Source organism: Seriola lalandi, unplaced genomic scaffold (genome assembly GCF_002814215.2).
Source record: "Seriola lalandi dorsalis isolate HSWRI2012SDOR001 ecotype SW California unplaced genomic scaffold, Sedor1 jcf7180002054981, whole genome shotgun sequence".
Classification (NCBI taxonomy): domain Eukaryota; kingdom Metazoa; phylum Chordata; class Actinopteri; order Carangiformes; family Carangidae; genus Seriola; species Seriola lalandi.
The window spans coordinates 267144-280733 of NW_019525661.1; the positions used below are offsets into that span (position 1 = coordinate 267144).

At 41.6% G+C, this 13590-nt stretch overlaps 2 protein-coding genes across 2 annotated transcripts in view; both read right to left on the reverse strand.

The window, feature by feature from the left end:
* The window catches only part of cntnap2b (contactin associated protein 2b), a 34676-nt gene extending 31461 nt beyond the window's left edge, over positions 1-3215 (reverse strand). The window contains exon 1 of the mRNA XM_023398198.2: positions 2813-3215. Within this exon, the coding sequence (XP_023253966.1) occupies positions 2813-2894 (82 nt within the window). The 5' untranslated portion in view covers positions 2895-3215. The remainder of the gene's footprint in view (positions 1-2812) is intronic.
* Positions 3216-6241: 3026 nt separating this feature from the next.
* On the reverse strand, positions 6242-13311 carry ccr12a (chemokine (C-C motif) receptor 12a). Its single transcript, XM_087171807.1, has 2 exons — positions 13245-13311; positions 6242-9426 (listed from the first exon to the last, which is right to left on the reverse strand). The coding sequence occupies exon 2, from the start codon at positions 9410-9412 to the stop codon at positions 8318-8320; it is 1095 nt and encodes a 364-aa protein (XP_087027933.1). The 5' UTR covers positions 9413-9426; positions 13245-13311; the 3' UTR covers positions 6242-8317.
* Between the last annotated feature and the right edge of the window lie 279 nt (positions 13312-13590).

A 13590-nucleotide genomic window follows, 5' to 3' on the forward strand; every position in this document is an offset into this window, starting at 1 on the left:
AAAACTGATGGCACAGGATGAATCCTTTTTAGTTTTGGCGGCAAACAAGAAAGCCATCGTGTAAAAATGGCTGCGAGCCCTCCAACCTGGGACAACTGGGCAGCAACTGTCAATATAATAATCCAACTGTAGCTGTCCTCCCTCCGTCAACACTGATCATTTTCAGGACAATTTTAAGTAATATTCAGCAGTCTTAGCAAACTAACTGACAAGTGAGTGAATGCTCCCATGATTTACCTTCATGAGAGAAGATTCAAACACCAGCAGCTCTGATAAATCATTTAATTAGTGCTTATCCAAAACAAAAACATGACAACTTTTCCACCAGCTCATATGTAAAACCTTTTTAGCAATATTTTGACTTTTTCGGTTTAAATTTCGAAACAGATGGATAGAAAGATACCAAGCCACCAAGTGCCTTTAAAACAGTCAGTGAATCCTCTCTGTGAGGAACGACTTGTGAGATGCTGCACGTTGTAAACAAGCATCAAAGTCCGAGGCTGAAAAGTGAAGCCAACACTGAAGAAACCAAAAGCTGCAGTTCCACTAATGACCACTAAAGTCTGGCTCCAACAGTGAGTCAATCCCCATAGACTCCCATGTTAAAATGTCCAACTTTACAGCAGAAATAAACATGTTTACAAAAACTGTTTTAGTCTCTAGAGCTAATTTCCTCCTTCATGACACCTGTTTATATAACTCACCTGTTTACATTTTATTAAGGCTTAAAGTTATGGAGAACTGAGGGCGTGGCCTCTTGAACAGGAGGTTGCCTCACAGTTAGCTAGTTGCTAGCTGTCTGCTCGGTGTCACCTCAGCTAATTGGAGTCGCTGAACCTGAGCTCTCTGTGTTTGTGGTGCTGGTTCTTCTGGATGATTCTTCATGTAAATATCGGACAGATAATTTGACTTGTTGGTTAATTGACCAACAGTACATGAGGAAGTCTGTGCTCCTGTTTTTGTGAAGTTCTACTATTATTTTATTTATATGTTAGCACTAATTAGCAGGTATTGGTGTCTGTGCTCACCTTACCTAACTTGTTAGCTTAGCTTGTTAACTAGCTAATTAGCCAGCAAATGAGTTAGCCTTGGGTTAGCCTTTGAGCAAGACAGCCAGCTGTGCTAATGATGCTAACTGGAGTGTTTGCTTGCCAGACTTATTAAACCACCATGCACCGAAGTTTTAGCTCCACACACGCCACTCCTCTTTGCCCATTTTTGGATTAGGTGGGAGTTAGGTGGAGTCAGAGACTGCCAAGATGGCAACGGTGGAGCAGCTCACTCTTCAAGAGCCTATGGTTGAGGTCACTGAGGCTACACCCATCTTTATATACAGTCTATAGTTGCTAACTGCACCTAAACCAGGGGTCGCATTAAATCATACAGTTGTGTTTTTATTTCTACATGTGTCAGATACAGAGGTGTAAATAAGACAACTGTGAACTCTGTGTGCTTTGTGCTATGCTACACTAAGAACAACCACAGACAAACTCTGGACACACACAGATTAAATTGATGTCAACGTTGTTATCTGACTCTGAGGTGGGACCGTGTTTTTCTTATTTTCAGCCAACAGTGAGTTATTTGACTGTCAAGACTCTGATATCTAAAAAGTTAGAGGGACTGCGTCTTTTGTGCACAGCACAATCGGCCACTAGTATTCGAGTGCATACGGCAGCTGGTGGAACAGTGAGCAGGAGAGAAAAGGCTCCATAATATTCAAATTGAAAGCTAATTAACAGCTCCTAACTGTAGCTTAGATCCTTCAATATCCATAATGCATCTCAACAGTATCTTTCATTAGACCATCCATGCCCTTTCAATTAATTGAATTTCTTATCTTAGTTTATTTTAAAGACACAGCATGCTCTCTTTTAAAAGTTTCTCAAGCCAAAATAACCCAGAATAACCCTGATGACATCATCAGGGTCATCACTTCTCAGCAGTAGCCTATGTAATGGATCACAACACATTATAACACAGGCTGGTTGTATGCAGACATAAACACATTTTCAGGTGTTTTTATGTGTATTTCAACAACTATGACTGAACCCATGAAACATGAATAACTGGTGAATAAACAGTTAATGAATGTTGATAACACAGTGTTAGGTGTTAGTTTTAACAACTTTAAAGTGCCTGTGAACGAACCGCACACTTTATAGCACACTAGTCCCGTGGAATAGCATATCATTATATGTTATTATATGTTATTATAACTGATTTATTCTGTTTAGAAAACAGCTTCACCTCAAGGTTTATTTAGTGGGAATTTCACATGTGTGGTGTCAGGGGTTACCAGGTCAACTGCGTTATCAAGGCCAACAAGTACATTAATAAACATGCTTACACCTGAACTACAGTGTTATAGACCATGTATTAGAGCTGCTAGATAAAGAAAATGGAAAATATTGTGTGAGAGGCTCCTTGTATTTGTGGAACACGGATGAAGGAAATGGTCATTATGGGGTTCTGCACAGATTTCATATGTTACTGAGACACTGACTGAACTGTTGTGGACTCATAAACACACAGAGTTCATGTGTTCCTCCTCAGAAGTCCTGATGATGACAGTGTGTGTGTGTGTGTGTGTGTTATCACTACAGCACTGTAGCCCTGCTGTTTATATGCTGGTACTCTGGCCCCATGAGTCCTGACTGTAGTCCACATCCCTGACTGCACAGAGAGCAAGCCACCAAATTAGCCATGGTTGCTAGTATGTGCGTGTGTGCACGTGTGTTTGTGCATAAGTGTGTGTGTGTGTGTGTGTGCGCGCGCGCGCGCGCTCGTGTGTGTTTATTAGCCTACTTACGGGATGCTGAGGCTGCAGCGCTGGAGGTGCTGATGCTGCCACACAGGACTGGCAGCAACAACAGCGCAGTCACATAAGACATCTTCCCAGAAAATCCACACGATCGAAGACAATAGAGCGGGTCCAGGCGGGTCTCGGTGCAGGGCTGCTGTCTGTTGTTCCGGTGATACACAGCCGAGACGCTGCTTCTTCTTTATTAGCAGCGAGAGCAAAAAGCAATGGCTGTCCGCCCGCTGAGCCCTGCGCGTATTGTCTCCCCTCCTCTCCCTCTCCTATCAGCCTGCCCAGCGGCACTCCAGCGGGGTTTCACCAGCAACCTCCGGGACCAGCCTGTGAACGGAACGCGGTTGTGCTGCGGGCCGGGCCTCGGGCTCCAGGTGCATGGTCAGACAGACAGACAGGGGCTGTCTAACCACAGAACTGCCGGACTAATCAATACACCCCCGGTCTCTGCCGCACTTGGTACGGTCCTGTATGTATCCCTAACAATGCAGGGCTCCTTGAGACGAGGGGGTGGGGGGGGCAGAACGGCCTGAAGGGTCCGCACCAGAGATCACAAAGCTCAGTCTGTGTCATTTATGAGATATGGAAGTCCGGGAAAATATCATTGGTATTCTATGTTCTTACAGAGAACAGAACAGAACAGAACAGAACAGAATGGAATGGAATGGAATGGAATAGAATAAAATAGAATAGAACAGAACAGAACAGAATAGAGCAGAACAGGACAGAATAGAACTGAACAGAATAAAACAGGTAAAACACAACAGAATAGAACAGAAAAGAATAGAACAGGGCAGAATAGAATAGATCTGGACAGAAAAGAGTAGAATAGAATAGAACAGAATAGAATAGAACAGGACAGAATAAAACAGAATAGAACACAACAGAATAGAACAGAACAGAATAGAATAGAACAGAAAAGAATAGAACAGAACAGAATAGAGCAGAACAGGACAGAATAGAACACAACAGAATAGAACAGAATAGAACAGAATAGAACAGAACAGAATAGAACAGGACAGAACAGGATGTCTTACCCACAGGGGCTTTACATCTAAATCTCAGTATAAAGATACCACACATTAAAAAAACATCAGCAGGCATGAAATAAGAATCAATATGAAAAATCTATCCTGGACCTTTGATGCAGGTTATTGGTAGTCGTCCGGCCCTACAGCAGCACCTCAAGGAAGCAGATCAAATCCACTAAGATCTCAGGTCTCCACTGGGCCCAGTTTGAGGACTGTAGCTAACACTGGAGCAGGGTATCTATGAAACATTAAAACACTTGTTTTAACACCACTACCATCATTTCCATCATGACTCTCTTCACGAACCCAAGACATGGACTGTTTTTTTCCCCTCCCAACCTGAAGGAGGTGCTACCAGCTCCCAGCATCCTCAGGAGCAGCTTCTTCCCTGCAGCTGTCACCATGGTGAATCCTCCCATCAGCCCCCGCTCCACATACACCATCCACATCCCTAAAGACACAAAGGCACACATCCACAAACAACTATCTAGCTTTAGTCTTCATTTCACACACACACACACACACACACACACACACACTCTCTCTCTCTCTCTCTCTCTCTCCTCTGAACTGTGAACCTCATACTGTTTAGTTGATGCTGCCGTCTTTATTTTCACTTCCCGTGATCCATCACACTGTGATAACACTGTACAAACCTGACTCCTCTCTGTACTGTATGTTACATAAGGACACTGGTTCTGTCCACACTGTACATATTATTGTTCTATTACTTACATATCATAGCTGCATGAATTCATACCGTACATATTTCCGCCTCTGCGCCGGCGTCAGCTGTGGCCTCCATTCCTCAATCCATACGTACCAGAGGTTCAGCTGATGTGTTCGGTCAGTGGCTGGTAGGGGCTGACACAGGATTTGTGAACCACGCTTGAGTTCCATGGGATTTTGTCTTTGTCATGGCAGACACCCAGCTCATACAACTGTAAAGGACTCGTATATCATTTAATCAGTAGGTCATTAAAAGACACTGATGAACATCTTCAGATTGTCACTTTAAGTCGGCCATGGGGGCAGCACAGCCTAAACATAGAGGATGGATGCAGAGGCTGAGTAGGTCAGAGGTGAGGGGGCCAGATGTTTTTCTGTGACGCTGTCTACAGAGGTAAAGGACAGCTGTCCTTTCCAGCTGTTGTCTGGTTTTCCAGCTGTGGAGGGAACTGTGTGACTGGTGATGTACGAGCGTCTGACTCGGGGGGGCTGAGAGTGTGAACTGAAGAGAACGAGAAGCCGGAGAATGAGCTGGCTCTTGTGGAACCCAGGGCCGTGAACTGTATGGAGGAATGAACTGGTTGGTGCAGATCTGCTTATTGTTCATTCTGCACATTTGTGTCTTGGCTTATGTACAGTAACTTCCTGTTTATATATTTACACAACATTTACAACATTAGAAAGGCCCTGTCTGCCTACACCATGTAAGTTCACCGCCCTGCCTTTCGTCTTCTGTGGTCCCCACTGTCAATTCCTGTTGTCCCTCCTCTTTGTATTATTCTCCATAATCCAGTATTTTTGTTATCAACAATATCATATCTGCGCTCACTTTGTTGATATATTGATTGTCATTGTAGAAGGAGGAAATGTAATGAGACAGGAAGTGACATGTGACAGTTGGAATGAAAATACTTTACGAATTACTATAAATACTCACTATGTCTAAAAATATAAAGAAAAAGAGAACAAACAGTGAATACCATGGAAACATGTGAACAAGGGCCTGTAAAAACAGCTGTGTAGTGACCTTCTGTGTCTGTGGAGGAGCTTTGACAAACCAAAAAAAAATAACCCTGATGATGTCATGATGATGTGAACAGGGTTATCTCAGCTTGGGTAACTTTATAAATACAAGAAAAAACCTGCATCATAAACTGGACAGATGAAAGACTGAAAGGCGTTTATCAGTCAGGATGGGGCTAAACTAGAAACACTACCCAGCTGCATCATGGGACATGTAGGACGCAGGGGTTTTGGAGCTTAAAAGGCAAAATATATCTGCCACTGACTCTTTGACTGACTTTGACTCTTTTCTGATAGAAGTACAACACTACATATGAATATGACACGATCATTTAAAAAGATATACATTTCTAATACGTTTTTGGTGTAACCAAAATCACCAATAAGTTATCACTGCACTTTCAATGCTGTTGCTATGCTGTTTAAAAGAGCCTGTTTATTTGACTCACACTGTATATCATTATTTCATGTTGTTTCTCCGGACCTGACCACTATGATTCACCAGAAAAATGTGCTTGGCTGACAGGAAGCTGCTCCAGATGTTCTGTCAGAAAAGGGAAACGCTCATATCGTTCGTCCAAGCCCATAAACCACGACAGCAGAGGGACGGATAGATCCCATAAAAGGACAGATGTCACAGGGGAACGGTTTGTCATGTTTATTGAAAGGATATGATACATTTCATTTTAAAGCACTTGGACAAATATATCTCTGCAAACATGTACACAGAATCAACAAGATGGGACCAGGAGCAGGTCTGAAGAAGAAATGCACACAGGAATATGGACTAAAGCTCCTCATGAAAAAATGGCCTTTAACAGTGACAGATTAATGTCTGTGTCCTTCCGCCTCCACTCTCGTATCAGTAAAAGTTCCTGCTGGGGAGTGGGGGGGTTAAATAATGCTCAGTGAAAACTTTGTGGGATGATTTGAAAGACTTATGTCTTCAGTAGGAACTAATGGGACCATGTGTTTGTTATGGAGAGGAGGACACGAGTTCCAGGTAAAAACCTCCTGAATGACTGAATAGCTGACTGCAATGGCGGTGAAGACAACAACTCCCATGATCCCACAATATCACCAAACTCCATCTTGTGGTATTGTTTTGATTGACGGCAAAAATTTCCATATTGGTAAAATTTTCAATTTTCAATGGATGACCAGTTTTCAGGGAATGACCAGACTCACACTATATCCACATATGAACAACAGCAGAATCACTCTGTAGCTGTGTACAGTAGCTTACAGAGCTGATGATGTATGTATGTATAAAATAAAATAAAAACATGTATAAAAACACACACAAGCCTAAGCATGTAACCTTTTCAAATAAGGGTTTCTTATGAATACTAAAAACACAGCATGATAAAAGCTGATAAAAGTTCAATCTGAGAAATAGAAGATTTAAGTGACGCAGTCTTCATACTGATACACTTCCTATATCTAATGAAGTTAATGATTAAAGAAGAATTGATTGTTTACAACTGATTATCTGACAGGAAGTAAAGTTCTGATCCCCAGCCGAAGATCACAAATAAACTGAACTTTCTTATTTAGAAAAGAGCTTAATCAGAAAATAACAGTTTGTTGTCACAGCTTCAGTTTTTCCTTGAAAAGCTGTTAATGCATGTATTTATAAATCCTAACAAACTGTAATCCACACTTATGCCAGAGAATATGAATTTAAATTGCATGTGATTGTCCAGTGTGTGTGTGTGTGTGTGTGTGTACCATATAGCAAACTAAATCAAGCCCATACTTGGGCCACATGCTTGTTTCATTTTGGCCCAATATACACCCAATTCACCGGCCCGAATCTGGCCCATATACAGCATGGCTGTAAGATGCTACTTCCACATCTGGATCAATTCTGTTGCGCACAAAGAAAGACTCTGCCCAGATGTGGAAGTGTATGGGCCAGACTTGGGCCGAGCACCCAGGTATATGTTGGACCAGAAGTTTCATTTTGCTATCTGGGGTGTGTGTGTGTGTATATATGCGTGTGTGTGTGTGTGTGTGTGTGTGTGTGTGTGTGTGTGTCTGTCTGTCTAGTATTCAGAGTGTGGTGTCCTCTGTGATGTGGTGAGTTTTGACATTGCTGTGTTGTGGTGTGCATGTGATTGTACAGTATTTTGGACCAGAAGTTTCATTTTGCTATCTGGGCTGTGTGTGTGTGTGCGTGTGTGTGTGTGTGTGTGTGTGTGTGTGTGTGTGTGTGTGTGTGTGTGTGTGTGTGTGTGTCTGAATACTACAAAGTGAGGACATACAAAAACATTTTTGTGTCCTCACAAAGACAGATAGTACAAGAATGTGTGTGAATCTCTCTCTAGTACTCAGTGTGGTATCCTCTGTGATGTGGTAAGTTTTTACATTGTTGTGGTGTACATATAATTGTACAGTGCGTGTGTGTGTGTGTGTGTGTTAGTTGTGGACTTGTAAATGCTTAAATGCTACATAGTGAGGACCAACAAAGCATTTACCTAAATATTGAGGACATTTTTGTTTTAGGGTTAGAATTAGGTTTATGTGGGCACCAGGGAATGCATTATGTCAATGAGTGTGCTCACAAAGATTGAAGTACAAGAATGTGTGTGTCTCCTTCTAGTACTAATAGTGGTAATAGCCCTCTGTGATTTGGTAAGTTTTTACATTGCATGTGATTGTATAGTGTGTGTGTGTGTGTGTGTGTGTGTGTGTGTGTGTGTGTGTGTGTGTGTGTCTAGTAGTCAGAGTATGGTGTCCTCTGTGATGTGCTCCTGGTGCTCTGGCTGCTCAGGCTGATGTGTCTCTTCAGACAGGGGATGTTCTTGGCTACCAGCCGTCTGAAGTGGCTCTGGAACTTCTTCCCCACAAATGTATAAAACACAGGACTGATGCAGCAGTACAGATAGGCTATGTTCCGGGTCACATACAGGGCGTAGTCCAAGCGCTCCGTGTCTGAACATGTGTAGTCGTCGTTACTGGTGCTGGAGATCTGTAAGGCTTTAAGGAGGATGACGATGTTGTAGGGTGTCCAGCAGGCGAAGAAGGTGAAGATGATGACAAATATAAGCTTGATGGCGCGGCACTTCTCCTTCATGCGGGTGGACATGATGCGGACAGTGATGCTGATGTAGCAGTACATCACCATGAAGAGAGGGAGGAGGAAGAAGAGCAGGAATTGTTGGTAATAAGTGACTAGTTCCCAGCGGTCCATGGTGCTGGCGGAGTATCCGGACTCCTCGCACAGCAGCCCATTGAACTGATCCTTCCACACATTTCTGAGAACCAGCTCTTTCACACTCGCTACAATACTGATGCCCCAAACTATCAAAGACGCAATGATGGCGTACGCCTTCTTCCTGTTCTTGGCAGCTGCCACTGCATGCACCACTGCAAGGTATCTATCAAATGTCATTAGCGTGAGGAAGAGGATGGAGCTGTAGAAGCCGATGAAGTAGGCGCTGCTGACCATCTTGCACAGAGCCATGCCAAAAATCCACTCAGACAGATGGTACGTCGCCCAGAAGGGAAGGCTGATGGCGAAGAGGAAGTTGGAGAGGACCAAATTCAGGAGGAAAATGTTTGTCACCGTGTGGAGCTTCTCATACTTGCAGATGATGAAGAGGACAAGTCCATTGCCAAGGTAACTCAGGAGGAAGTTGACATAGTAGAAAATTGGGATGAATCTCGCACCAAACTTGTTGACATCCATCTTTGAGCAGAGCTTGACAGTCTTGCCGACCACGTAGTTCGGGTCAGTCGTGTCGGTATCGTTGGTACCGAAGAGATCAAAGAAAGCCTTGTAATCGTCTTGGTCATAGCTGATACTCATGGTTGCAGTTTTACCTGTGGCACAGAGATGTGAAAGGCCTAGGTCAGTCTATTTGCTGCTAATAATAATAACACCCGTCACTATTTGCACCCACACTTTGAGAAACACACTTTGATCTAGAGTAGCCTCTAAGGTAGGGTGACCAGTTGTCCACATTTTCCGGGGCCGGCCAAAAACGGGAACTGACCCCTAACTTACTTACTTACTTACTCTTAACTTACTAACAAGGTGGGCTGAATGCTAGCTATAGCAGCTTCAGAAGTGAAGGTAAAACCATCAAAATAGATTCATCCAATTTTTGTCGTCTCTAGGCAGAGAAAAGGTTAGCTGGCTCACCCATTGGTTAGGCGTTCATCAGTGAAATAACAAAAACATACCCAAAGCCCCCCAACCTGAACTTGAAAAACTTTTTATGTTAGAAGTTGCCAGACTGTCTACAATATTCAGAACCTGGAATACTTTTATGCACAACACTTTAACTATTTTGATCTGCGGACCCTTACGTACTAAATATAAATAATGAGGAATACATAGACAATCAGACTTCACAACTGCCTCAAAGGTAGGTTTTCGATGTTTTATCAGTCATCCTTCACCATAATTTATTACAGTGTAACAGTTACTGTCTGTTGGGAATATTCCCCTTTTTATTTTATATTTATTAGATATTTTAATGATGTATTGAGTGCTGAACTGGAAATGTCCCCGGTCAAACGCAGCCTCTGATGGAGGTGGCTCCTGAATTGGGACACAGCTTCAGTCTGTTCCCTTTCAGATACTCAGGATTGGAATAAGCCGGAAGGTTTTCTATCTCGTATTGATGAGCTGGATTTGTGACCGTGCTGTGTTTTACCCGTAGAAATTAAGAGGAGCAGCTGTTACATGATGAACACTTAGAGTCTTCTTATGAAATAACTTAATGATTCATGTCTGTTCCATCATCTTATGTTGATTTTTTTCTTGTTAGGTCCTCAAAACAGAGAAGAGAAACTGCTTAGTTCAGCAGCAAAAAAAAACTCCTAACTCTCTCAACTGGTGTGCAATACTTGTTCCCAGAAATGACTCAGTTTCATCTTAACAGGGGTGAGTCTTATATTCTTTACCTCTGAACTTAAAGAGTAGGCTAGACTCTCTGAGGAGTATCAGATCACCAACCCTGAGATTAATGTCTTTCCTACTCTGTTAACACCATCGCTACATCCAAAGTGTCAATGAAATGGGAAAAACAAAACATGGGTCACCTCTACAACATGCTAGCCCATCAATATTGCTGTAGGTTGATGGTCAGATTTGTGCCCAGTGTTTATACCCAATATTTCCCAAACTGTGCACTCCACTCCGCTCTTCTTCCTTGCAAGATGCACATCACGTTTGCCTCATTAAAACTCCTGCCCTATCGCTCTCAGCTTTTATAGTTGGTACAGTTTTTGGAAATATTCAATTTCACCATTGGTTTGTCCCCGGGCAAATATTCTATCACTGCAGGCAGACAGACATCATGGAGAATACCTCTGAGGGCACTTTGAAGCTGCTGCAGTGAGGAGAGGCACCCTGCAAACACTCCAGCCTGCTGCAGCAGACTGCATCACATCTGAAAAACTGTCACAAAAGCTGCAGTAAATCTGACCCAGAGTGCTGAGGTCAAAGATAAGCCACAGTAATGACAGCAGAGGGCTACCATGTTGTAATCTTGATCAGTGGTGTCCACCTTTGTTGCTGTGCAGCAGGTGTGAAATAATAAGCTCCAAATTAATTTTTTCAGTATTTTCAGTGACTATCTGATGGTTACCACATGTAACCAGGGCTGAAAAAATAATATGACCACTGCTGCTTTTTTGCTGTTTTGTTGTCAGTTTTTTGGCAAAACGGTGCATAGCTGTGAATTTTGCACTCATTTGCATAAAGTTGAAGATTTTAGACCATTTTTCCAACGGGGCCACCGTCAGTGGGTCTTTACTGTTTAATGGGGTCACACAGCACAGTGACATATGCAGGGCTGGAATCCTGGTACATAGCGACCGCGACCCTACAGGCTAATGGTGAAGCTGCCCTAGCTTGCATGCTAACCGTTAATTCACTAGTCAGCCTTCAGGTCATATTTATTTCCTGTCTAATTTTCTGCTTACTTCTGTTTCTGCTTATATTCTGCTTACCTCCTGGCATTTTTTTCACCCTTGTGCAGAATTCTTCCATTAAAAAGTAATTGAATATGGAAATAAATCTCTCAGAGCTCGTTAGCCTAGCTTTGCTACTAATGGGACAATAAAGTTGATTAAGTTCATTTAAAAGACTAAAAAGTGAATGGTGCAACACAGCTAGTAAAGATAGCCTCCTGTATTTTGGACTCTCCAGCTCTCTGTCAGCTTGCCACGCTATTGGTCAACAGCTCTAATGTCAAAGTTCATCAAAGTTGAATTCTGCATGGATCATTTGTGTGAATCACTGTGATGCCAGTTGAATTCATTCATTTCACTGTGATATTTCACAGTTTTAAATCCTGGTGTGAGGCAGCGTGGTGTGTCACTTTAAAGTCTGTACGAGGTCGTAATAGGAGACAGGAAGTAGTTCTTCACTCTCCTCTGTGCAGTTTGTCTGATGGAAGCAGCACTTCTGTTGTAGCCCTCAGAAAGCTGTGAGTTTATTTTCTTCTACAACTGTTTGACATTGTATATTCATTTATGGTTTTTATCATAGAGATAATTATTCTGGCACATGATGAGGTTGTGCTGTTTTTGTAGTTGAATTTTTTTTTTTCATGACAGCACTCAGTGAACCAATTTGAGGATTTATGATAAGTTGCTAAGTAGATGCAATAATTAGATTTATTCACATTTCATGGGTTCTTCCACAGATTCAGTCTAATCTATCTGCGCTGTGAGTTAATGTGAAGGAGCACAGACGCTCATTTCCTGTCCCTGACTTGTTGCATCATCATCTTCAGTATTTTTCTTTTTTTCTTTTTTTTTGCTTTGTGTTTCTATATAGTATTAATGCAGATGTAAATTTTGATAATAAATAATAAATATACATGTTTTCCCTTTGTGATGAGCAATCAAATCTGTTTTTATTATTTATATTAATATTTATGTACCTTATAAAACTTGTTACCTATCAGGATTCCTTCTTTTCAGTCAAACCACAGTGAATAGTATATTTTTGACCTAAAGTGCATTTTTTGATTTTATTAAAAGGTGGAGTTAGTTAATGATTTTTGTCCTAAATTCTAACAGATCAATGGAGTTTAATCAGTATTTAAAATCAGATTTTCCTTCATTTACACATTGCTACTGCAATTTATGAAGACTAGAAGAAATCTTCAGATTGTAAATAAGACTCCTGAAAACTTGACACTATTCACTCATGTTAAGTGCTGTGTTGGTGTTTGCCTTAAGTTGTAATAATTAGATTAATCAGTGCTTTATAGTGATTTATAATGAACTACAGATGTGTAGTTTTCACGGTTCCTGTTACTCTTCACAGTTCTGCAGTTTGACATTAGCTGCTAAACCATGACTTTACTTTACAAACTGATGGAGTCATTTCCAGGTGATCAAAAACAATACAAAACACTTGTGAGACATGCTTGAGTCATCGCAGTATTTTCAATGAAAGTTCATCTCACCACAACTCCTTTATCTTATCTCATAAAAACATGCATTTTAAAGGGACAAATCAACTTCACCACGAATTTCAGAGATTAAAATGCCACAGTATCAGACAAGCACTAACTAAATTATACACATGTACATCTCATAATACAGATGAATGTAAAACAAACAAACAAATTCCCATTACTTTTAAAGTCACTGTCATTAAGGATAAATGAACTCACCAGTGGATCTTAGTGGGTGTGCAGCAGCAGCAGCAGCAGCAGCAGCAGCAGCAGTACAACAAGTGACTTGGGCTGTTCACTGCAGCTGATTAAGTTGGTGAAGGGGCTGTCCTAAACCAGACGAGTGTATACACAAGTACATGGTTCCTGTGGTAGTTAAATGATATCAGTGACAGTCAGCAACCACATAGACATCAGCTGTCTGTTGGCTACAACCACTGTTGATGTAAAAGTTCATATTTGACGCTATTTGAAGTGTTGATTCATGAGAAGATATATTTGTGGTTTTAAGAACGAAAAGTGACCCAATAAAACTACAGTAAAGATTACACTCAGAGAAACTAAA

What these genes read in the sequence shown, in the direction of transcription:
- ccr12a (XM_087171807.1), bottom strand. Translation starts at nt 9,412, where the DNA reads ATGAGTATCAGCTATGACCAAGACGATTACAAGGCTTTCTTTGATCTC.